A 26,300-nucleotide genomic window follows, 5' to 3' on the forward strand; every position below is an offset into this window, starting at 1 on the left:
TCAGTCACAGTAAATAAAAACACACACCACCATTATGCAAGACATTTATTTTCTGCCTTAAACAGATAAAAGCACATTTCGGATTTGAGGTAAACCATTAGAAGTAGTTTGCAAAACACAAAGGCCATGACAAGACTTAGACTTGTCTCTAGACCTTCATTAGGTAGTTCATACAGTAACACTTTATGCAAGCTATCTGGCTCAAACAGCTGCACTGTTCAGTGGGAGGCCCAGTGTAACTGAAAGGAAAAACACCATGAAAGTGTGAGGATTGAGGGAAAGTCTTTAGTTCTCACTGCAGTCGGTCTCAGGCACTTCAGCATGTTGTGTCAACATATTTATGAAAGTTTCTGTTGTGCAATGCACTCTACTTCTGAACAATTTTGTCTAGTTCACGCCTTTCCACTCAGGCCTCAGTTCATCATGTTGGTTGTGCTGCCGAGTTGAAACAACGCAGCAGAAGAGCTGAACCAGAGAAACTAAATAATGGGGAACTATACCAGACAGGCACCCAAGCAGAATCACCTGGACAAGAATCACATTTACAAGAGATCAACAAATCATTAGTTATCTCCCTGGAAATTTCTGGTAAAGTTATACAAATGTATTTTGGCTGATAAAGGGGCAAATTTACATTTTTCCTCAGTCATGCGCATTTACTCGGCCTCCTTTGGTAGGAGACTAAGTTACATGGTTGGGACAAACCTAGTAATTAAGCAGAGACGTAAACTAAAAGAGCAAACAGGTGAAATGCAATTCAATAGTCAGTTCCCCCAGGTATAACATTGCTGGTTATGCATGAGATTTTGCCATTTCTTTTAACAGCAACATTCCAAAGCAACAAAAGCCTCGACGCAGAAATGGCTCACACCACGTTTTATTATTTTGTACAGGAAACTTGTATAAGTTACATGGACCATAAAGGTTTTTCTGCTAAAGGTGCATGTACAGGAGTACTTGTTAATCGTGCCATGCCAGCAAGTCTTTTTTAAGGCCTAAGAATCAACAGCAGCTGCTTTTACCCATTTAATCTCATTTTATTTAAATTCTTAAAATAGTTTTTCTAAGAAAAACGAACAAATGATAGTCCAGGTAAGTTGTACTTCATTATTAACCTAGTTTTTAAGGATGCGTAGTTACACTCAGTACCTAAGTAACACTTCAGATGTACTTTAAAAATAAACAAAGAGTATTAATGCAGCTGCATGACTGAATACATCAGGTATTCATCTGTCCTTACTAATTTTGTAAGTATCTAAAAGTGATTTAACCTCTCAAAAATTCTTGCCTTTTTTTTTAAGCAGTTAGTGTTTCATATGTAAGCCTCTATGTAACTCTTTAAAACCCAGATTATCAGACATAATATTGAATTATATTGCACCACAAATGAGTATGGTGCTTCATGAACGAGCAAACAAAAAATATGAAACTGCAGCTAAACTAAGCAACTTCCTTACATGATCTTTTTTATGGCAAAAGCTGGTGGTACCGTACCCTTTCCTGGGGATATATATTTTTTAATTCACTATTGAATGTGCAGTCAATTCCTGGTTGCCAGGAATTGCCAACAACCTGGTCTAGTGGAAGGTGTCCCTGCCCATGGCAGGGGGGTTGGAATTAGATGGTCTTTAAGGTCCCCTCCAACCCAAACCATTCTGTGATTCTAAAGGAATTACAACCGAAGGCCCAGATCCTGCAGAAGCTAACGCTAAATGAATTTTAGTGGAATTTATGTTACATACGTGAAGTTATTCTTGTGCTTGTGTCCACAGTGCTAGGAGGTTAATGAAAAACTGGATTTCAACCCTACTCTGCCCTAATAGTGACAGAATAAAATCAGTCCTTTATTGCAAAAGTTGCAATTTACTTTTGCACAGATATTTTTTGTGCATACTTCATATTATGCAGGTTTAAAGGAAGACACACTAGACCTTTACTAGTTTATCACTGAATTTGAAAAGGAAGCCTAGAGCAATAAACCTGATTCACTGTAACTGGATTTTTTGTAAGCATTGTTGCTGTTGCAACTTGTAAAACAGAACTGGAATGTTACAAACGATCCCTTAAGATACAAAAATAGACTGTTCCTCACTGCACTTTCTAGTCTTTCTTTGCATCTTGGGCATCTTTTTCTTCTTCATCAGAGTATACAGTGGGTTCTTCCCCATTCTTCAGCAGCTTACCAACATGGTGATACTTAACTGAAAATTGGAAGAAAAAAAAAATCAAGTCATTATTCTGCCCTGAAGAGGTACTTTTTGTAACTCCTGCTTCTATTTCATAAATTAACAAGAAGCCTCTATTGTAATAGAACACCTCTGAGCTCCTTGTTGCAAACAGTGGGGAGAAGGAAAAAAACAAACTACTTGAACAACTATTAGTGTTGTAATAAATTAAGAAATATGCAAAGTGTATGAAATATAATTCTTCTATTGGCTAAGCCAGAAGATGAATTAATGTAACGACACATGAAAAATGAGGGACTCATCCAGCTAAAGAAAAGGAATCATGGATTCGATTATTTTTCTTGCTGTGCCAAAGCTAATTTTTGAGTGCAATTCAGCATCAATCTTGATGCCCAACTCTTGAAAAGGTAGATACAAACACTAGATTAGGTTAGAAATTTGATAACGTAGTTCTGTTTTCTGGGATGTAGTTGTTAACATCATAAAACAACCCTTCAGTGTGGCATGATTAACAGCCTTGATTAAAACAGAGCCAAAATAGCAGGGGCATGGCAGGTCAGGACTCAGACCTTCTAATGACATTATGTGGAGAAAGCTCCATTCCAACTAGTGATAGTAAATCTTTAATACCGGATTTAAAAACAAAAAATACTTGATTTCTACTATACAAACTTTGCATGTGCAATTTTTATCAAATAAATATAAATCCTTTCACTAAGATAAGTTAACTAATAGAATTATTTTCTGTCTTATCTGAGCAGAAATAATCCCTTTGGTGTTCACTGGCCTAAAAGGCAATATGAGATATGGAAGAGTTATTTTTCATCAGTAAGATAAATCATAGGAGGAAAAAAAAATCGTGCCAACAGGGTACAAGGTCAACACAACAATTTCCATAAAACCGTGGTTTGATTTTCTTTTTGAGTAGCAAGTTGGGACACATGGCACTAAGCCTTTTAAAAACCTACGCTGCTAAGCAGAGAAAAACAGGGCAACTACAAAAATGACTTCCTTCTGTTAATTTTATACCAAATGTCCCAAGTGTGCAAGTTGCCTTTTTCCTGTGCTGCTCTGGTGATCACTGGTACAGTTACATCCAGGGATGGCATTTGCCCATTCCTAATCATTTTGTGGGTAGAAGGTCAACTGGGCAATTTTCCATGAATCTAATAAAGTCATCAGCAAGGCAATACAGAATTACTTGTTTATAGTATAAAAGTTATAGCTGTATCTAGCTGTATCAGGAGCCCAAAGGGAAAAAGACCTTGTTTAAACGGTATTCAAAACTCAAAGTAACCAAGAAGTAATAATTCAAATGTTACTCGTACTTCTGAGAAGCTGGATGGGACTTAAGCTTCATTTTTCAGAGCTTCAAATTTAATTGTCTTTATAGATGGTGTCTTAACTGTATTAGAGGTGTGCTGTACTTCCAATTTCTGTCAACTTTTTGGGTGGTTTTACAGATCTTTTGAAAGAGTGTTTCCAACTCTCTTACTGTTCTGTAAGGCACAGAGGGAGGGAATATGCCTTACATTTCTCTTAATTTTTTGAACAATGAGAATTTTAGCTGGTAAACTGAGCCATTAACTCAAAAGTAAGCTTCCAGACCGATGCTTCAAATTAGTAACAGACTTTTAACTGTTGCTTCCCCTATTACACGCTGGTTAGCTACTTCTTTGTAAATAGGTTTAAAATTACTTACAAGTAAATTGTGACTCCCAATCCCTCAAGGTCTCTTGCTGTGTAGCATTGAGATCAGAGAGGTCATCATAGTCATCCCTCAGAGCCTCCTTATCCAGGCAGAAAGTGGCAAGACCTCGGGATGCATCTCTCCCAGCAAAAATCCCATACGGGCCCTCTTTAAAATAAAAACATAAACATTATTACAGAGGCAACAGATGCTGTATGATCTTCAAGGATCAGAGTCTCCAGACTGAAACAGATTGAGTTCCTACCTTGACTTGAGGGTCAGAAGTATCTTAAACTCCTGAAATGTTTCCAGACTTTATTTTACTTGGTAACAAGGAAAAACAGAGGAAGAAGTCAAGAAACAAAACAATGGGAAGAGACACCGAGTGTGTTGGAACTTCTGGGCAACAAATCACGCAATAGTGTGTGGAACACAGAGTAAGAATAAGCATACAGATTGGGAAGGACATCCTCAGAAAGAGGAACAGAGGATGGATTTGTAAGCCTGAGGAGAAACGGAGGTTTTCTGAGAGATGCTGTGGGCTTAGAGAGCTGAAAGGATGACCTAACTAAAAACGTGGTAGTGATACTATAAAGTACTATCTTGGAAGTAATATCTATTAAGGCTTTCAAAATGCAAGATGAACTCAAATGACCAAAACGTGAAGTTCACAGTGGATCAGGGATACCTTATCAAGGCAGACTCTTGCTAAACTTCATTACTCATTAACTTGCTTGCATGACAAGCATGTTGCAACTGGACATTGAAAGTTCTTAAGGGAGCTTAAAGAAGCTAGATGTGAACTCTGGTTACCGCACAGAGCCTCCCATCTTCCACACCTCCCACAGTGACATTTTTCCTGTACTCAGAGAGAATCTTACTTTTCCATTAAAAAGAAAACCAAGTAGCCAGGCACTGTGGTGACTACGTTTTATACAAAGGACAGCTTTTAGTGTTGTCCAGAAGGGTAACATCTAAAGCATGGTTCTTAAGTCAAGTGGGTTTTAGTACTGACACAGAACTGTACAACTAACTCTTCTGTACGTATCATCTTGAGTGCTGCTGAACTCAGCCCAGCATTACTTAGTGTCAGTCTCCTGTCTTTGTGCCACAAGTAATAACCTCATCAAGCTCCCTAATATCTCTTGCAGTGTTCTCGTCTCAGAGTAGTGGTGGCAGCTCACTACCACAGCCACCAGATGCCTGGACAGCTCAAGAGTGGTCACACCAGACAGCAGAAATTTTCAGACCTCAGTGAAGCATCTCCGGAGACCTCTGGTAAAAGTGGAGGCGATTAAACTCGTATCTATGTGCACACACTCCCCCACCTCAGCACCAGCTGCTCTGTAAAGCTTACTTCATTCTTTGCACTTCTGAAGTGCCTGTACCCCTGACAGAAAGCTGGCTTAACCTAAGCGGCTACGTATTGCTTTAATATAAGTATTATGCAGTTCAGTAAGAGTTGGAATGGAATGCAAACACCGAGAGGACATCCCGCTTCTGCTGCCTGCCCTAACAGCTTAGGTAGGGGAAAATAAAAGAATAACGGCGCGATGTGGGCTGGCAGAGCTGGAGCCTTCCCAGCGCCGAGGCCCGGCCGAGGAGCCCCGGCCCTGCCCTCGCCTCAGAGCGGAGGCCCCCGCACCATGCTGCGCGCCGCGCCGCCGCTCCCCGCCGGGGGCAGCTCCCCGAGAGCCGGAGCTCCCCGGGCCGGGCTCGCCCCGCCGCCCCTCACCGGGCCCGTAGAACTTCCTGGCGCGGGTCACGTCGAAGACCTTGCCGTTGACGGCCATGAGGATGCGGGGGTCGCTCCGGCCGTCGTAAGGCCGCAGCTCGGCCAGCGTGAAGTCGCGCCGCTTCATCTTGGGCAGCGGCGGCGGGTCCTCCTCGCCCGCCGGCACCGCGGGCCGCTCGCCCCGCAGGATCTGGTAGAGCAGGAAGAGGCAGAGGCCCAGCAGGCTCAGGTTGAGCGGGGAGCTCACGATCTCCATCAACAAGCCGCCCCCCTCGCCGGCCGCCGCCGCCTCCTCGCCGGCCATCGCCGCCGCCGCCTCCTCACGGGCCATGGGCTCGGCGGGCTTTGAGGCGCGGGGCGGCGGCTTGCCAGGGGCGGGCCGGCCGGGAGGAAGGCGGGGGGCGGCGGAAGCCGGAGAGAGGCAGCAGGGGGCGTCGTGATGGCGGCCGCCCCGCCTCAGGAGCTCTGCGACCCGCCTCAGGAGCTGCACAGCCCGCCCCGAGGCGGCAAACGTGAGGAGGCGGCAGCGCTCCGGGGGTTGTGTCCGTCAGGTAATGGCCCCAGCCCTCCGGCGGCAGCTCCTGAGGTGCTTCTTAGAACGTGGCCGGCCGTAGGCTGCTTTATTCAGGCTTCTTCTCAGGGGAAATTTTGGTTGACGAAAGCTTAAGGCGAAGGAAGTGCTGACACCTCCCTCTGTTTTATGTGGTGGTCGTGTGGAGCGCTGGCTGCGGCTTGTTGGTGTCACCCCATCCTGAGTACCCGCTGTGGAAAAGCAGAAGCCACTTTTGGGGTATTTGTCTCTGTAAAAGTGAAATTCTGAGTATTTCTCTCCATAAACTGTGTCCTTACCACCATTTTTAACGAAAATAAATAAATGTCCAGTCAGAATATCGTTATTCCCCTTGCACAAGTCAGTAAGATCACTCAGAGGAGATGCAGTGTGCTAACCTTGTAGCTTGGCAGGTGGTTCAGATGATTGCTTCAGTGGATAAAGGATATTTCATATGGGACCTATCATTGGGACATTCAGTTAAGTACAATAAGAAACAGTCCATTTCATTTATTTCCTAATTGTCAGGAATTTTAACTCTGTGTGCTGCCAGGGCTGCCGTTGAAGGGTTTTGCCTTTGGGATGCACCCCAGACCTCTCAGTTGTACAATCTTTAAACATATCGGCTCTGCCCTTGCAAGGTATGGTGTTTGGTTCCACCTGCTGTCTGATTTGGGAAGCTCCGTGTTTGATTGATCAGCACTTGGGCCTTGGTATATGCTGACTTTTGCTTCTAGCCGCTGTGTAACTTGAAAAACTCCTTGTTTCTTGGATCTGGTGACAGAAACTTGTATTTGGTAATAAGGCAGGTCTGGATTTTGATCCTACTTGGGATACTAGATAAATCTCCTAAACTTTAGAATTATTAAAACTAGGAGCTGTATTACCTAACCTGGGACTTAATTCTGGTTAGCATCGATACAAAACTATTAGATTTTGTCATGTTGATTTTTACACGTTAGAGGAATAGATGTGGAAACAGAAATTTATGTGGAGATTTTTCTTTCATCGCTTACATTTTATTCAAGACAGAGGAGAAACCCAAACTCCAAAGCAACACCAACCCTGAATTTGACCGTGAACCAGGCACTGAAGGGAGGGAAAATGCCTAGTATCCTAGAGAAACCATGCGAGGACAATTCATTCTTAGATAAAGGAGGGCCAGGAAACACTGCCAAGACTGATAGGATCTCAAGTTATCTTCCACACGAGCACTGGTACTGCAAATTAAGTTGCCCAATTTCATTTTTTTTTAACCTTCTAGCATATCCCAAAATATTCATATACCTCAAAATGCATGTTATTTGGAAAAAAAAAAAAAAGAGAACAGATATTTAGAAATAAATGGACATAAAAAAGTTATGATACATCACTTAGAATTATCTACATTCACAGGGCCTTTGTTATGCATTTCTTGCTAGCACATTTATTTGGCAATACGTTTCAATGGAGCTGAAGTTCAAGTCAGAACTGAGTTGGCCCCAGCTCCAGTTAAATACCACAGGCATTAGCTATGCCCCCCCCACATTTTTTTCTTACCTTTCTGTAGACAACAATAGTTTCGTCCTTGAAACCATTCTGTTAACTACATCCATGAGATAGGGCGATAAAGCGGTTCTGGGCAGTTCCCTTTGTCTTTACTGAAGAAAACAGCACTAGAACTTAAAACTTTCATATCCTTAAAAATCAAAGTAAACAAGTAAACCAAACAGTTTTTAAGTATTCCTTTTTTTGTTTGTTTGTTTTGTTTGTTAAGCAGTATAAATTTGTTAGAGATAAAGCAAAATTAGCTCTGCTCTACCTCAGCATTCTTCTTACTGCTCTGTTTTTGCTTTAGAAATTGTCTGGTATATTTAATGAATCTTTCAGAGCATATTTTGTGCTTCTAAACAAAGCGTGCTTTGTCTGCATTCCCCATGATACTCTTTACCTTGGCAGATGATATGGGGACCGCTGCTGCCAAGCTGGTATCTCGCTCTCCTTTTACTGACTAGTGCCAACCCATGCCAAGAAAACAGAACCCCTCCCTCATCTGCAGAGGTCCTGCAGGCCAAACATGCTCTTAATGTTGGCAGCAGACATTACATTGAGCTGTTGCTGGAGTGGGTCTGTTCCAGGTACAGAGAGCGGGCACCTGGCCTAGGAATGTCCTGAATTATGTCTAGTCCTCAGATCAAAAGCATAGGCTGTCTTTCTGCTGGGCTTTTTATTTTTTTAAATATCCATCTTTGTCACATTACTGCTTATTATTACAGTTACATCTTCTGACTGTCTAGCTGTGTTCCTTGCCATCCAGCTAAGTGCTAGAAGAAAGAACCCTGCACTGTGAGGATGACAGTGTGCTAAAGGCTCTCAAGATCCTAGCAATAAATGGCTAAACATCTGCAGCATAAAACAGCTCCAGATGAAATTTTTATTTACCAAGTTTTAGAAAAAGCCTCAGAGAGGGGTGTTGGAAAGGCAGGGACTGCTCAGAGGGAAAAGTCTGCTGGAGAATTTCTTTCCTCAGAAACATACTGATGTGAGCTTGCAACTCAAATCCTTCCCCTGTAGCATCACCAGCCCTGTGCTCACTTGTCGGGCTGCCAGGGCTGTGCCTTCTGGCTCAGTCATGCCGAACAGGACCGACGGTCACCGTGACAAGAAGGCTCGCTTGGTCAGTTTGTACAGCAACCGCACCAGGATGTGGGGGAGAAGTCTCACTGCCTTTTAACTGTAGGAGAAGGTCCAGGTGAGAACTCGGTTTGGGCTCCTTTTTGAAAGGCAGCAGATGCCAAAAACAATCTGGACAGGCTGGAGATATTTCTGGAAGAGGCAGGGAGAACAAGAAAATGCAAGTCTGTATGATTCTTGCAGTGTAACAGTCTCAGTGTCCCTAGAAAGCACGCTGATTGACAGTAAATAAAATCCCTGGCTTCCTGAGAATAACTCCTTGGATTCGCTTAGAGGTTTGATGAACCAGGAGGTTTTTTTTTGTATGGAAAATAACTGAAATAACTGGATGACATGAAGGAAACAGACCATTCACAGAATGAGTCAAATCAGTAGCGCTGTTTCTGAGTAGGAACTGTTATTCTCTCTGTCCCATTGGTGCCAGGTAGGGGAATTATACCTGTTGCATGTACACGTGTCCTTCACAAGGCACACATTTTGCTTACACTGGAAACATTTACTTAGCATTTCTGAGTGTGTGAGCCGTCTCTGCTTATGCCATTATATCCTTGGAGTGGGACCAGTTATTCCTCTACCACTCTGCTGGTGTGCCACCTCTGCTACAGAGCAGGCCATTCTGTTTCAATCTGAATTGACAACCAACTACAGCATTAATAGGTTTAGTGGTTAGAAGAGGGGAAGTATCAATAAACTGGGATGGCAGAGTTTTCTAGGTGTAAGCTTGCAGCATTTTAGTAACAGAAATGCAACAAGATGGGCATGGATTCTCATCTCAGTGTGAGTGACATTTCTGTGTAGCTGAAATCTGCTTCTAAGACCCTCAGTTGAGTACAGAGGAGGATGCTTTGGCTGCCTTTGTTTGCTCTGCTTTAGTTAGATGGCCAAATCCAAAGCAGCACAGACAAGATGGGGAAGCTGAGTAAAAAAAGGCGACAGCAGTAGCAAGACAGACACATAGAAGGAATATCACTTGCTTTTTTTCCAAAATTAGCTAGGTGCCTGGTTTGATTAGACACACTTCCAGGTACAAGCCAGATTTCTGTCTGTTGCACACACGGTTTTATCTTTGGTTTTCTGATTTTATTAAGTGGTTGAAGGCAGTTCAGTCATGCCTGGTTCGGACATGCGGTTAGCTTGCCAAGCAGCCATCCAGTGGAACCCAGTTTTCAACACACGGTAGGGAAGCTCTCCCTTTGTTCCCACCCTGTCTCTTTTTCTTTGGAGCCAGTTTGTGGCGGTGGCAGGAGAAGAGCGGCAGAGGGAGCATCACGGGCATGAAACCTGTAGCAGGCTGGAAAGGCCACCGTGTCGCCTCCTTTGTGCTTGGTTTGCTCATCCAGTCTGTGGTGTAAGAGCATGATCTCACTAACAGCTGTGTGCAGGAGCAAAGCCTTAACCACAAGGCATCTCTGATGAATTTCCTGCAATGCAATTCTTGTGCCAGTAGGAGTGGCTCAGGTAAGGGCAAGCGTTTTCATCAAGGTAACGAGCCTTTCATCGAGGTATGATGAGCAGGGAGTATGCAAGGGCCCCTGCAAACCACCACCTCCAGGCTTTTCTACCATTTGGTCCAAATGCTGTTCAAAGTGCTGTTCAAAACCGTGCCTTTCCCTTCCAGCTGCCGTGCTCTGTCCTTGTGCCACATCCTGCAGCAATCTCTGAGTGAGCAGGCTCCTCTGCTGGACCCCCGCCACCAGCAGAGCTCCTCTGATGCAGATTGAGACGGGTTTTTAGTAATCACAGCCCTGGTGTAGAGGATTGGAGAAGTGGAAGGATATGGCCTAGAATACGCATTCTGATCCCTTGGGGTTACAGTCACTGGGGGTCTTTACACTTTGTGTTGTCTTTTCGGTGGAAACAGAAGGAGGTTACAGATAACCTGAAGTTTACCAGTGGGACCCTTTTAAACAGTCTTAGCAAAGAAAGTATAGTGGCATTATTTGTTATTAACAGCTTCATGAAAGTGAGTTTTCTACTTGTTTTTCTCTCACACAATACATTACATGATAATTAGGACTCCTACATCTTTGCAGATACATCGTACAATGAGAAATGCAAATATACACAACTCTTGCTGTTATAAAACAAATACAACTGCAAATTTATGCAGCTACGTATGTATACTACACTCTTTTTCTGCTATGCAAAGCCAAGTTATTTAGATTTTACGTGAACCCAAATTAAATTTCTCAGTTTTCTAAAATCATTGTGGGTTGGAATACCTTTCCACTTAGGTTCATTGCTTGTGTTTCCATCAGAGATTTGATGGAAGTTCTCTGAAATGTCTCAGATTCCTGTGACCAAAAAGACGGAGGTATGCCCAGTGCAGATTTGATGACTCAAAACTATTTGTCCTTTGGAACCCACAGCTGTATTCAGGCATTTGGGAAGCAGTTACTTCTCTAGACTTTTCTTAAGTCTTTCTGGGAGCTGGTAAGCACAGACTTAACCCACAAAGTTAAGTTTTGCAACTTAAGAAGTTTTACTGGCATTGGCCTCTTTGAAACAGTTAACGTTTCTCTGCGCTGGAAATGTGGTTTAATTTACTGGTCAGAGTGTGCTGCAGACAGAAGCACAACTATGTTTTCTTTTACCAGAAAAAGATGTGGGACAGTCAAAGAAGAAATGAGAAATCGTGCTTGGTCCAAAGACCCATTGAGGCTCATTTATTTAGAATCTAAACAAATTTATTTAGAGTTCCATGGTTATGTAGAATGTTTCACAAGAAAGCACTGTGCACTTGCAAATACTGGGTGTTGCTTATTGTTTAACAGCTGGAAAAATGTGTGCAAAATGAGCCATACTTTGTGTAGGTGGGAGAGAGCCTAGTATGTTTAATACCAGCAAACACATCCTCAACCCTTACTGCCTAATCTCCCCTAAAATCCACTACAACTTAGACCAGAAGGCTTACTGTGTCTGATACTGTTGAAGTATGTTAGAGATTCATTCATATATGTGTATTTATTTATGTGAACTCTTTCTGTACAAACAAAGAGAAACTACACATGGGTTCAGCAAACTAGGGGGTTGATTTATTTTTTTTTTCCTGAGGATTTTCAGTAATCCTGATGTTTGTGCTGAGGACAGTGTGTGCGATGTGGTTGGTCTCAATATCTTTAGTTATATAACATAAACGCCCTGCTGTGCGATAAGTCACGCAGGGGGCAGAGCAGCGTGACTGCAGTCCCTGCTGTACCTCAGACCGCAAGCCTGGGCAACGATACGAGGGGCTGAACTCAGTGGAAAGACTCTCACCGATCCTAATGAGCTCTGGATATGGCCCAGACTCGAGCAGCAGTGGCCTGACTTTATTGGAATGCCACCAGCATCATGTTGAGTCATGCGCACACAGATGCATGCACATCGTCTTAAAGTCTAAAATAGCTTGCAAAAGCAATGCCAATGCCACAAGCAGAGATGCCATTTGAATTTCATCAGTTTCTTCTAAATTAATTCAAAAACGTTGTGTGAGATTTTGTTACTTGACTTTGGTTTCAGTGGAAATGCACTCCTGTCTCCCTGGCATTCCCTCTGATAAGTTTCTAGAAAACTGCCAATTCTGCTGTCAGTTTAAGCTCGGTTTATTGTGTAGTTTAAGCATAAAGCTACATAAATTTTTCTCCATCTGGAGAGGCTTATCTCTGTATCTCTGGTTGACAGCTTGTATGTGCGATGGAAGGAGTGCTACAGGTTGGAACTTGAAACCACCGCTTTGGCGAGCAGCAGACTCTAAGATTTGCAGCTGGTGGTATTAACAAGGATTGTTTTAACTAATGTTCCTCCCTCCTTGTTGCAAGCTACTGCAGTTTCCCTGTAAATCTCATGAGATCTCCTCAGGTCATAGCTCACACAGCCAAACGGTCGTGCAAGACTCCAAGCCTTCTTCCGACCAGGCAATACTGCCAAGATGCATACACAGCCACAGAGCTTGAAAGCAGGACCTGTAGCAATTAAGAAACTGAAATACCAAATACTATTTTCAAAATACCCACTTGTTTAAGCCACTGTGTAGCTGTGCTGACTCAGGAGTGTTGAATTTGGGGTGGCTGTCCTACTGTAAGCTCTTAAAACTGTAGGGAGTAACGAGGATCTTATTTCACAACTCCTCTTTAAATTGCTCCTTAAAAGTCTGTGGGGGAAAATAGAGGTTAGTGCACATACTTTTATTTTGCTTACAACTTTGATGCCCTCCCTAGGGCTAACGTCAGCAAAATGGTATGTCAAGGAGTTAGACAGCCTCTCGTGCTTTCACTGCCATTCTTCGGATTTTCATCTGCTCTTTCAGCCGTTTGTCTTCCTGCTGAACATACAGCTCTTACATTCAACTGATACTTACAAATAAGACAAGGCTGTTATCGTTCACAGAAATCTGTTAAATATAATCCCTATAATTAGCCAGAAAATGTAACAGTAGTTTGCAGTCAAGTGTGTCTTTTCCTTTCTCCCAGTTTACCCTTTGCAACAGCAGCTTTGTGTTCCAGTAGGATAAGTGGGAAGGACACCTGCCAGCACCAAAGGCGTTCAGGCCGCTGCAGTTTGGCTGATTCCTTGCCCATCTTTGTTCTTTTGAGTGCCAAGGTGTGTTTTGTTTTGTTTTGTTTTGTTTTGTTTTACATAAGAATAATAGTTTCTATTAGAGTTGTAGCCCATACTGTGTGATCTGGGGACATTTGCCTCACCCTAGCCCATGGTACCTGGCAAACCAGCATCTTTTCCCAGGCCTCTTGCTGACATGCAGGCAGATAACGGGGGTCTGAAGCTCTTCCTCACCTGCCAGGATAAAACCTATCCCTCTGGTTCAAGGAGCTCTTCCTATATTCCTAAGCACTGGTAATTACGGGCAGGGGAAGGTTTACAAAAGAGGCATTTCTCAACGTGCTTTCTGTCAAAGCAGTGCCAGGATTTCTGAGTTCTGAATTTGCCCTCTGTTTTTTTGTGTGGCACATTTCATTACCACAGTGGGAAGAAGTGAAAGGGTGAGGGAAAGAAATCTAGTTGTGTGGTTGGCATGGCATTTGAGAAATGGTCCACAAGCTTCTCTATAAATTTCAGCTGTAGTCCCATATATATGGTGTAATTATCCAGGAACATGCTACAAGCTGGGAGTGTGTATGAGCATGCTTTTCAAGCTATACATTATGTTTGAGTCTGCCAGGAAATGATTTAGATCCTCATAGGGAGCTTGTGGATTTATATAACTAACTCTTTAAATCGTATTTAACAAAGGGGGATAGGAACCTGATGTTAATAGAGAACGGGCATAGAAAGCCTCCTGTGCATTGGGAAAGCGGCCACCTGGAGGTGCCATTTCAGCACTGCTCTGTGTGCCGTGGGGATGGCAGTTCTTTTCAAAATTCTTCTTTCTTTGCAGATAGATTATGAAAGACCATATTTACAGATGCATAAAGCTTTTAAGTTTTAAAGATTTTGGTCCTTTGAAAGAGACTTAGCATGCAGTTATTCCACGTCAGAGCGCATTTCAAAACCACAATGTATTTGCTTCCTCTTAAGAACTCAAGAGCACTAATGATACCATGAGCAGAAGCATGTGAGACTGTTTCTGTACATATTGTTAACTATTAGTATGTACTTCTTCAAGCAGTGAATTTTTTTAATGCTCATTTTCTTTTTTGGGGATCTAGCTTTTGTACGTTATCACTGTTGCTACTGTGATGTCTGAAGAGAAGATTTAATGAGTGTTAAACACCTAAAGCTGTGGATTCTGCAATAATTAAAAATGCTATCTTATTGTACAAGAAATATATTAAAATATTAAGATTGTTAAAATAAATCAGCTTAGAGCAAGAAATTTGAGCCAAGGAAAGTCTATCATTTATCTCTGAAGTTCTTGCTTTAGTTGATTTGTTAAGCTCCTAGACTATGCAAATGGGTTTATGTTATCTTTTTAATGAGAAGCAGTGTAAAACCATGTTAAATAGAGGGGAAGAGAAAAAAGGGAGCAAACCAGCCATTATTATTGTGATGAGCCTGAAAAAACTGTGTTATAAACAATGTCACCACAGTTTTTGTGGAAGTGAAAAGGAGAAACAAAAGGAATATGAGAAATGCAAGTGCTCTGATTCTGGTGATTACATTCCCTCTTCTCTGCTGGCCCTCCACCTGTGGCCACCACTGCTGCTCTTTGTTCTGCAGTTACCAGAGGGGTAAAAGCTTTGGCTCTACCATGAGCTGCACAGCATCAGCAGTCGTGTAGCCTCCTTCCTCCAAAGGAGAAACAGGTCAGATTTTGGAGGTGGTTTAGTTCTGGTGAAAGGGGCATTGCCTATGTAGTGGATGTGGGACTCTTCAGAGCTGATGTATTTGCTGTTTTTCTAACAGCCTCTGATCAGAATAAAAGCTTCAGCGTATCAACATTTTTACCAGTAGTTGTTGACAACATTCAATGACATTTCCCTAGGATTTTTTTTATATTATTATTTTGTTAACATCTTATTATATTTATCAATTACATATGAATTTGCAGTGAAAGAACTTTGCACAATCTAGGAGGAAAATCCAGAAGTCCCATTAGTGTTTTACTTGCCTCAGTTAAATACCAAATCTCATCCACAGTGAGAAAATATTACAGCTTAGGTATTCTGTAACTGAGAAGGCAGCGCAAAGCCATTTTCCATCTCGTAACTTAACTCAGCAACCTTTTGTAGCTTTTAAATACTATCCAGTCTGTAATTCACATTATGTGTAAGTATTCCTTAATGAACGGAGGTCTTGCGTAGCATTTCTGTGTCCAGCTGTAGCTGAGCACAGACCAAGTGTAGCTTTCAGCTTCACACTAGCTCATCTGCAGGCGGCGCAGAGTCCCTTGAGGGCTTGAGGAGTTCCACACCGGGCAGTATTGGCTGTATTGCCCTCTGGGCTCTGTTCAATACCAGTGTCAGCTGGTGTTTCACTGGGTGGAAACTGCTGAAATGGCAGGAGTCTGGTAGCCAGGAGTCAGCATGTGAAGCGATGCCAGTGGATTTCAGGTGTGTGGTGTCTGCAGACCAGCAACAGTGCCGGAGTTTCCCAGTCCCCCTGGTAGGGCAGAAAGACACTAAAGCAGCGGACTTCAGTTTGTCGTGACTCTTAACTAGCTTTTTCAGCTCCCGCTGGTCCTGTGGTGATAGAGAACTCATCAGCTCAGTGTGTTGCTCGAGAGTACGCGCTATCCTGTGGTCGTACCCTTTGGAGTGGGAAGGACCAAGCAGAGATCCAACTTAAGCACGTGGTTAAGTGACTCCGTGACTCAGAACTGTAGCCTATTCAACAGTTTTAGGCAAATTTCTTCTTCAATTAGCATATTTCCTGCTTCTAGATATTTATTAGATATTTTTTTTCTCCTTCCCATTATGATGGGACCAGCGCCAACATGTTTAAGAGACCATCGGGAGCAAACTTTGGATATTTAAAACTGTGGATATTTAAAGATTCCCAGAACTTGAATCTGAGTGACACGTCGCACTGCTGAATAAGGACTCTGCTGGGGTTTGGGACTGTTCTGGTGAAATTGGCTCAAGATGGGGAGTATTTTATTATGTGATGATTTTAAAGCTCTGGACAGACTGGGCCAAATCGTGAGGTGGAGCCATTGATTTTTAATTTAACCCAGCATTTTGATGCCAGTGATTCTGTAAGAGTTCCCACAGCTGAAGGCTGGCTAGTGAACTTAAAGTTATCTCAGATATTTATAGGGTGCCTATTCTTGTAGGGGCTTTCTGGCTGTCCTTATTGAGTGAGGGAGGATGGGAAAAGACTCTAAAAGACTGTTCCAGGCACCAGGAACTTTGGGTTCAGTTGCAGTTTATGGCTTCTGGAATAGTCACTGAGTTACTCAGCCTCAGTTCTCCCAGCTGTATCTGCAGCAGGGAGATACTCCGTTCTGTGCGGAGGGACACAGCTCTGGTGCTTGTGATTAATCTTGCAGATATCAAGTGGTGGGAGTAAATTTGTTGTTACTCAATACCTTCTACTTATTTTGCAGGCTGTGAAATGAAACAGATACTGCATTTGTGCCTTTATACAAAGGAAAGCTAACAAAGAAAGAGATGTTACCGTTGCCTACTAATTTGAGTTAAATGTCAACAGTATGCAGTTTTGACTTGTATTTTTCTGTTCATTTCCCTTTGGAGCAATAAAGCCTGCAGGCAGGACGTTCTGCGACCTCACTGCCCTTCTCTGAAGGTTAATGGTCATTTTATCTTTAGCCTTGTGTTTGCAGGCACCGGAGTCAGACAACCCTTTCCTCAGAACTGTGCTTCCGTGATTTCCCGTATTATTACTCCAGCTGACAGCCAGGGAGATGGGATCTGAGATGACCTTCACTTCTCAATTTTTATTTCGGTGGCAATAGAAATTCAGGATGCTGATGGTTTTAGGAATATTTTTCCAGATGTGTGAGTCCCTGGTTCTCATCTTGCTTATACCTGTACAAACAAATCAGGAGTAATTCTGTCGGAGAGGTGGGCCGACATTAGTGCAAAACTAATATACATGGGAAGTCATTAAACTTGATTGCTATTCACAGCGCAAGCATTACTGGCAGCGTAGGTCTGATCTGTCTCCAAGGGAGCTTGGAGTGTTGCAAGGACATTGACTGGATCTATCCCTAGAGGGGAATTTGGGAAGAATGGGGTGTGGAGAACTCAATTCCTTATTCAAGTCGTCTCAGGATATTTGTTTAGACTCAGTAACTGTTACCTCTGATGTTCGACATCTAGACTAGGCAATGATCCATGTGCCTGTAGCTACGTAGTGTTCTCACGTTTCTTTCCAGATGGTCTTGCATATTGGTGCCTGCCTGGACACCAAGAAGGAAAAGTTGTGTTGTTGGAACCTAATGTTTTTTAACATGGTATTTTCTTAAGTCATAACGGGTAGAAATAGAGCGCCTTTGTTCAGCTTCTGCGCTACCCAAACTTAGACAAAAGAGCTACAGTTTTCCCGTATATAAAATATTGACCATGCTCGTATTTTCACAGGAAATACCAAGCTCTTCCACTGTGTCAAAAAATAAAAATCTGCTTTTCATTCAGACTCATTAAAATTTTAGAATTTAGATTTATGATCTTGGATGGAAAAAAATCAGATACTTGAGAAGCAGCACATCCTGGCTGTATTGTCTATGCATACAGGGATACTGCTAGTTTCACTATAAATAATGGCGTGTTTACATGCAAATCAGTTGTTGTAAATTTGTAAAATGTCAAACAAACACTTCTTTGTATTATTTGTTTGGCAGCTGATGTTTTTTGACACTGAAGTCTGAGGTTATATTTGTGATCCTGCTGCAAATCTCTGGGAAATTACCTTTGGAATGACATGTGGTCTGACCTTCATCTCAAGATAATCCAGGAAGAGCTCATGGTTGTGAGGACACAAAGGAGGCACAGACTAGAGAGGACAGATTTAGCATACCGCTATCTTTTTTGCCATATTTCAGAAATCAGTAGTGCACTGGGTACACCATACTGAGGTTTACTCCTTCCTCAGAGGTAAAGATAGCATGCTAGTGGTAAACTGTGAGAAACAGTTCATACTCGGAATTAGCAAACACTAGAATCAAAGAGATTATATGTATTGCTGCTTCCTTTGAAATGTTCTTTTTATTGAAGGAGATTGCAGAAAGACATCTAACAGGGAACAAAAGCAACAACAACAACAAAAATCCCCCAAATCCCAGGCATTGAACACAGAGTGTAAAACCAGACATAATTAGATCAACATACAGTAATTAGACTCCAGAGCAAGTATCATGGCCAATTCTTCAGGCTCACATGCATGAATAAAAAGCTGATACAGGGCACAGTTAGAGGCCCCTGGCTATACTCTACTTTCAGAGATAGGAGGAAAACGAGGGTCAAAGCCTAATATTAATCACAGATGGATGTATAAACTCAGAAAGGCAGAAATCCTCTTATCTCCATTTCTTTGTTTTCTGCAGCGTGCTGTGTTTGATTCCAGCCCGGTTTGTTTACAGCTCTGATAGTGCAGCTTTTAACAGCGATGCATATTCAGTTATTTCTTTATTATTGAAGGGTTTTCACTGAAACTCCCCAACCCAGGCCCTTTTGCCAGCCCGGGAATCTGACTTGTAAGAAAGTTAAATCTGTTTCTGCTTCAGGAAGGTGTTCCCTGATAGTCACATTTATGTTAGCACACAGTTAAACAATCCATGTGCCAAATGCAAAGAGAATTGTGGTATGAAGTGCCATTCAATAATATGGTTTGGTTTCTGTGTGGGATTTATTACAGGTTATAATGTAGGAATGCTCTACATGCAGGTCGGCTGGAACAGCATAGTTTTAGAAATACTTAGGCATGATCAAGTGCAGCATAACATTTAGTCTGAAAGTTCTCAATGAACCTAGCCTTCATTGCTTAATGGTAACGGCACGAGAACTGGAAACTAGACTTGGATTTTGCTGGATTTGTACCAAATACCTCATTTGGTGTCCAGACACTGACCGGCTTACTTATTCAGAGTTAAACAAATAAACTGAAAAATCATTTTTTTGAGAGCTCACAGCCCTGCCCTGGAAGGAGGGGAGACACCGTGCAGCTGCATGGCTCCAGCCGTGTGGAAGGATGCAGGAGGGCATGTGGTGCTCGGGCTGGCCGTAGCAGGGAACGGTGGCAAGAGGCAAAACAGGCTGCTTCAGTTTATCCAGCCCCATCCGCTCTCCTCCTAGCAAATGCCTCGCCCCAGCTTGAGAACTGCTGCATGGTTTGCAAGGACAAGGCTGCAAAAGGCTTGTGCACTGTGTGCAGAGCTCCATGGTCTGGCATTTTTGTGGTGACCCCAGGAAACCAAAGTGTACCTTGTGATGCAGGAAGTCCATTCAGAGACACCAAAATGTACTGGAAATTGGCAATGTTATGGCCTATCAGTTTCTGGTAGGATTTCTATTCCTACCCCTACAGTTGCGTGGTAAAAAATCCAAAGGAAACTTTTGTCTCTTTCTGAAAATAGGTTAAAAAACCAATAATCTGGCAGCCATGTTTAAACACAGTTTGTGAATTGTGTATTTTCACAGCTGCGTGATGTCTGGTCCATCCCTGCTGCTTTGTACTGCACACGTGTCCTGATTCCACTCAGGCCAGCTTCGAGTGCGCATTTGAGAAGCGTGAAGTGTTTGCTGCCGGAGAGCCAGGAGGCGAGGACATTGTCAGCCCTTGGAGATCTGGCTGCAAGAGGCAGCAAGAAAAGCAGTAGATCTGATGGACACGAAACGTATTTTGAATTGCTGGTGGTGTGTGTAGCTCCTGACACCTCTGCTGTCAGGTGTGTACCCCGTGTATGTGTGTAGGAAGTGTCTGTGGCAACAAGCCAGGGCTTTCAGCTCTGTTCGAGTTTCCCCTGTTGGATTACTTGTTGCTGTTGGTTACCTACTTTGAAGAGGTCTCTCCTGCAGTGGCCCAGGTGAAAGTGCCTGTGAAACAAGTAACTCGCTGATTTTATGAGCTGTATTTTAGTGCAAGCATTTCCCAGTGATCGGGTTGCAGGGCCTTGCTCAGACTTGCCTCTGGAGGAACTAACAAACCCAGAAAGTTTGACAGGCGCTGGGAGCTCTGCCGCTGCCTTTCCATCCCTGCTGGTACCCCGAGGACCGGCAGCTTGCCACCTGGGCCTCTCGCTCTGCCTGCAGACTTGGAAGACAAAGCGAGGCAGATTTGGAAGTACAGTGGTAACAGAGGGTGGTGTGGATGTTGGGCTGTGGAGGGAGAGCGATGACAGTGAGTGTGAAGAAGTCAAGGGGGAAGGCCATAATCTTCAAGTCAAAGTGGGCCTAGAATGGGCCATTTCAGTCAAGTCAAGCCACAAACTTTAGAGGAAATCCAGATCTGACTGAGCATCCAGGTGTCTGAACTTGCTCTCTTTCCTATCTTTAAAGAGCCATCTTTGCTTTGCCAAGGTCTGTATTCTGTGGTTATTTGGTGTTCATCTAGTTTCCAAGCTGAAAACAGCTTTAATTAATTAACTGGCAGTAGAGCAGCCCACTCGTTTAGCACTTAACAAGTAACGAGCTAATGGCAGCTTGGCTCCTGTTTGGCTGTAAGGCCTGTATCAGCATCGCATAACTGCTTGCTTGCGCTGATTTACCTCTGGACTTGGGGCCATGATATTTATCAACATCTAAGAGCTCGGATCTATCCCAGGAAAGCTCACTGTGGGGCTATTTGGAGCTGGGCTAGCAATGAAAAATCAGAGGAATGCTACCATGAAGTGGCTTGGAGACTGATATGGAGATAGAGAATCAAAAAGGATTAAATCCTGAGGTGGAGTAATTATTTTTAATGACTGTTTACCAGTGCTTCTTGGAAAGTAAGGATCTTTCTAAATGTGTGTGGTGAAACTGCCAGTTCCTGGGAACAGGACTACGTTTGGCCTAAATGAAAACCAACAGCTGAGGATTTGCATGTTCAAGTAACTTCAAGACAAAACCAACTACATGAAAGACAAAAGAGTAATGAAAGGAAACATTTTGAACACAAACCATCTCAGGTGGTTAGGGGGCAGGGAATCTGCTTCACGTTAGCAAAAAATAGAATCTTTTGAAGCTTGAGGGCCTTATTCTACACTCGTTAAAATGATGAAATTCTTCCAAAGCCATCAGGATTACATCCTTCGACTGGCTTTAGGATTGGGCCTTCCCACTAGAAAGGCACTTGATCTTTCTTGCTTTTAAATACAAACATGAATTTCCAGTGAGGTTTCCTTCATTTCTTAATATTAAGGTTTCTTTTGGCAGCATTTTCTGAACTAAATGCCAGGCAGATTTCAGATGCAGTCCTCCATCCAAGGTTTTATACACCAAGCCAGTGAGAACGCTTCCCCAGTAATCCCTGGGAATTCCGTTCTGGTGGTTGTTACCCTAGAACCATTCTTGGTTTTGACTTTTTTTCCTGTGGACTTTCTCTGATGAGTGGAGACCAACGCAATCTAGCTAGCCTTTGCCTCTCAGGATGAGGAGTTCAGTGTGGAGCCATTGTGACAAATGCAGTAATTCAGGACGACGGGAAAACTCATTTGGATAAAACTCCAACTGTGTTTTTGTGTCTTTTCCAAAGAGAAGGCACATCCTGAGGTCAGGTTTGATTTGCTCTTCTTCTGTGGATGGCATTGAGGTTGGCTGCTTGTAGAAGCTTTCTCTTTTCTGTTAAGTGCAAAATTAGACTAGAATATGATTGGTTTCTGTTTGTGATGGCCCTTGCGCTTGATGTCAATTATTATTTGCGTCATGGCTTTCCTTCACGTCACAGGTGTTAAAGAAAATAAAGAAATGGAGATGTCCATTCAGATATGGCAAAGTTCTGCACTGTAGGGAACTGCTGTAGCAGAGGCGTTTTTGGGACTCTGTGCCAGAGGTGCGTTCCTCAAACTTCTAAGGGAAATGTTTTAAAACGTTTTTTCCTAATATTCTAGAAGAACTGATCCAACTTAGATCTAGACTTGCTACTCAATTTGTAAGAGGACGTCGTATAGAAATACTTGTATAATACTCCTTACTGGCTTGCCAGACCAAACTATTCAAATATTATCTACTAGCCGAGAACAAAAGCAGTTTTCTACCGATATTTTATAGGACAGCATAAATCTTCTGTAGCAATGAGAGTTATGAACTTACTGCATTCAAGCGCATGTGTGTGTTTTTTTTTAAATCAAGAGCAGGGATCCTTCCAGGCGGTGCGACTCCAGGAGCTGACACCGCTACTGGTGCTGACTGGTGCACCCTGGCTGCCATGGGTAGTGCGATGTGCGGTGCTCACCTCTGGTTTCACCTCACCGGGGCCACTGGCTGCCTGGGGATTGCCACGTGAGTTGAATGCGGTGTGATGCCAGAAATGGGTGCAGCTACACTGTCCTGGCGCTTGGGTATCCCAGGGCTGTGTTCCCAGCATTAAACCACGGCCGTTTTCCTCCTTCGCTGCCCAGTGAGGACCTCCTGAGTTGTGGCAGCGAGTACCAACGTTACATGTATCGCCACAGGGCAGTATTTTTCTAACAGGGGTGTCCTGGCTACTTGAAACTCCAGAGCTTCTCTCCTGACCTTGCCATATTGCAGGGACTTAGGGGTTTTTTCCTGTTAATGTGCAGGGTAGCATGTTAGAATAGGTCGTGATTTACAGTGAGATGGGATAACGCCTGTTCTGGAAGGTCCTGCGCACCCCTTGTATGCTGGAGAATGCCGGCTGTTTTGAGTGGTTATTTCAGAGACAGTGCAGTACTTTCTGCAGCCTCTCTGTTTAAAAAATAACAGCAACGATATAATGTCCTCAGGGCTTCTTTGCCTCCTAATTACAACCAACCCTCTCATTAGTCCCGCAGGGAGACAGAATCAAATGCCATGTGGTGTTTTACACTTAGGATGCTGTGCTTACCACGAGCTGGAAGGAGGCAGGAAAAGGGGGAGTTAACAATTCATAACCATTTATGGAGCAGGCACAGCCCTCCTTGGACCCAGTTCAGCAGAGTCTGAGGGCCTCAGATCAGGAACTTTATCTGGCTAGTAATTGCATCGGCATGCTGCCTTCCTTGTGTGCAGGGGGGGGCATTTGGTGAGCAGGAGACGAAGCTACAGAGTCCTTGTGCCGGCATCCACGCACAAGGATGAATTAAATGCACGCACGCCTCCGGGGAAGGACCATGGCTGGATTCTACAGTTGCCTGAAAAGTAAAAAGTAAGTGCCATGCTGAGCCCTCCCCTCCACCTTTCCACAGCGAGCTGACTCCAGTGGGTGCTTGGGAATTCCTCCCTCCTGTATTTCAGCAGCAGCACTGCACACAGTGCTTGTGCCTTGCGACTGATGTACCGTTCGGAGTATAAAGTGCAAAAAATCAACTCAAACTGAACTAACAAATGATGAAAATTGGTCATGCTTTTATTCCTTCACAGATGTGTGTGTATATATATGTCCAGTGGCAAACACAAAATACTGAAAAAGAAATTAAGAACCTTTTGCTGTCTAATTATAGCAAAAGGAAAAATGTCCTCTTCTTTATTGATTAGCTACATTGTTTATGTTGAACAAATAATGAGAAATACAGAAATGCACGTTGGCTTTTAAAAATGTTCAGCTAGAAATCTGGCATTAAATGCGCTCTGAGAACTCGATATGCTCAGTTTTTTGTATAAGCAACCTGAGGTGTGCTCTGTAATCGCTCCCCATTGAGAGATTTGATTTTATTTAAAATAAATATTTTTGATTGCTTCACTATCATGTTCTGTGGGAGCAGGCTATAAAGGGAGAAGAGGATGGGGCAATGCATGTTAGTATTTGTGCTTTAAACCACTGTCAAGACAGCTTTTGTTTTTCCTTTGATATTCTCTCTGCTAAGGAATGGAACAAAATTTTCTGCTGCAAAAAACTGAGCAGCAGTTTTTGGTGACGATTTGCATCAGCGGACTGTAGAGGGCTCTATTCTTGCATACAGTGCAGGATTACACAAAGTGCAAATTCACAGAGAAAGGCAAGCGAAATTGTATCTTGAGGCTTAAGATATGAATGATGACAGTTAAATGGACGGATGAAATCTTGGTTAGCAGGGGAAAAAAGTGCCAGTTCAATAGTGAAGCTGACAATTCCTTCTTTCTCTTTTTCCCTCTTCTAACTGTTGGATCCCTCATACCAACAGTGTCTCATGTTACTCTGGTGGAAATATGTATTTTTGAAGGCACTCAATTCCTACTGGATTTCAGTTAGCATTTCCATCCCATATTCCATCCCTCTTCTCCTCCTTTGAAAGTTGTAACAGTGTCTATGAGAGGAATCTAAATATTTGGAAAGTAAGTCTAATTTAGCTAAGAGGGAAGATGCGATCACAACAGACAAAAGGACTGAGAATTAGTCCTGATGAAGGTAGAGGGATTGGCACTTGAACTGACAACAAAATCAATTTATGTTGTTTGATTTATGTTGTTTTTCCTCCAAATCCTCCAGCATCTAATGCAATTAAGATAAACTTGGAAGGCTGAGAAAGGCTATAAAGGATGAGCAGCTGAAGCTTCTTTCATATGGCATATGATCACTTCTTTTCAGGTGGAAACGCACCTGATTTCTGAAGAACAGCTTTGTTTTTTCAACAAATTCTTCTTTCTGGTTGCTTTTCAGTTAGATCTCTGTGCTGGGTATATATGCAGTTTGTGTTCCTCATCCTGTTGTCTCAGCCTTGTGATGTGTTCCCAAGTGGATTAGTGTGACTATAAATACTTCGCAGTCTTTACAAATTTTATATGTTGCTTTGGCTGTGATTATTGGCAGTTAAAATGAGCCTGAGACATTAATTGCAGCACCAGAGATGTTTGGAGCCTGAGATGAATTTTGGATAAATTTTTTTGGGGAGTTTGACACGAAGCGTTTGTCTTTCTGGGCAGTGTCAGATGTGTTACAGGAATGGCTTCCCCAAATCCTCCCATGGTTGTTTGACCTGTAGGAGTTAGTTTGCTTTGTGAGTGAAATGACTTGGATGTTTTAAACAACTGGCTCGGGCACAAGCAGCGGTTTAGCCAAAGCAGCAGAGCTCTGCACAGGCCTTAAAACCTGCCACTGCCACTGGCAAGGGGTCCTGCCAGGGCTTTGGGCTGCTGTGTCCAGGTGAATTGCCTGGGCTGTTTTAAAAGCTGCTTTGGGGGAGCTCTCTCCTGTGCTGCTGTCACGTTTGCCTTCGCAGCCCCACATTTTCCTAATGAAGGCTCTGTCTCTGCACACTGCTGTGACTTCTGTCTGCGTCTGAGCTTTCTGCAGTGAGTTCTGCCCCTGTGCTTCATGAGTGCTCTCTTACGAGATGTCACATCATTAAAACAAACCAAAAAACCTCATGCAGATAATTCCTCAGCACAGCACCAGTCTTAATCCACTGAAATAAAAGTTGGAGATTGCTTTCGTATTTTTCTTTAACCAGCATCTGCAATCCAAGTAATCTAAAATTGTTCTTCCAGTAAGTTTGTAGCTCTTGTAGCTCATCCTTGTTGCAGGGTTTCATTGTGCTTGGTCCCAGCCCGGTGTCAGAACAATCCATCAGCTCTGGGCAGACATGATGCAGTTTTCTAAAGCCTGCAGAAGAATTTGTTAATATCTGTCTTTCAGCTTTTGATACTAGCCAAATACATAGTTATGAGCTGAAAATGTGGTTGCTTGAATAGTAAGTTTCAGTGCTGGTCAATGCAAACTGCCAATTTCCAAAGACAAATATAGTGTGTTAGAAGCTATATAAAGTATTTGGCTGAAGGCTTTGTGTGCCAGCTCAGAGCTGGTTTCGGTAACAGACTATAAGGAAATGTATTTAACTGGTCTGGAGTTAATGTGGTCACTCAAGATTTCATGGTGCCTTTCACAAGTAAGCCCAGAATTACGGACTTATTTCGGTTTGAATGTCTTTGCTATGCCAAGCTCTGTACTTCCAGTGGGATATTTCATTTCTTTCTTGTAGCCCAGAATTGTCAAAAAAAAAAAAAAAAAAAAAAA

The 26,300-nt window shown here is 43.0% G+C and overlaps 2 protein-coding genes across 6 annotated transcripts in view; one reads left to right on the forward strand and one right to left on the reverse strand.

Moving 5' to 3' along the window:
* Positions 1-30: 30 nt before the first annotated feature.
* PGRMC1 (progesterone receptor membrane component 1) lies at positions 31-5,942 on the reverse strand (the record flags this gene model as incomplete). Its single annotated transcript, XM_083797326.1, has 3 exons — positions 31-2,201; positions 3,889-4,044; positions 5,612-5,942. The coding sequence occupies 3 exons, from the start codon at positions 5,940-5,942 to the stop codon at positions 2,101-2,103; spliced, it is 588 nt and encodes a 195-aa protein (XP_083653452.1). The 3' UTR covers positions 31-2,100.
* An 85-nt stretch (positions 5,943-6,027) lies between these two features.
* Positions 6,028-26,300, forward strand: part of KIAA1210 — a 61,226-nt gene continuing 40,953 nt past the window's right edge. For 2 of the 5 annotated variants that reach the window (XM_083797250.1, XM_083797248.1), the window contains exon 1: positions 23,280-23,516. Coding sequence is in view for 1 of the 5 variants with exons in the window: in XM_083797248.1 (XP_083653374.1) it covers positions 23,455-23,516 (62 nt within the window). In the remaining 4 variants the exon portion in view is untranslated. Of the gene's footprint in view, positions 6,163-23,279; positions 23,517-26,300 lie in introns of those variants that run through there. The other 3 variants (XM_083797254.1, XM_083797253.1, XM_083797252.1) reach the window with 2 other exon arrangements.

The sequence above is a fragment of the Anser anser genome (genome assembly GCF_964211835.1).
Source record: "Anser anser genome assembly, chromosome: 13".
Taxonomy (NCBI): Eukaryota; Metazoa; Chordata; class Aves; order Anseriformes; family Anatidae; genus Anser; species Anser anser.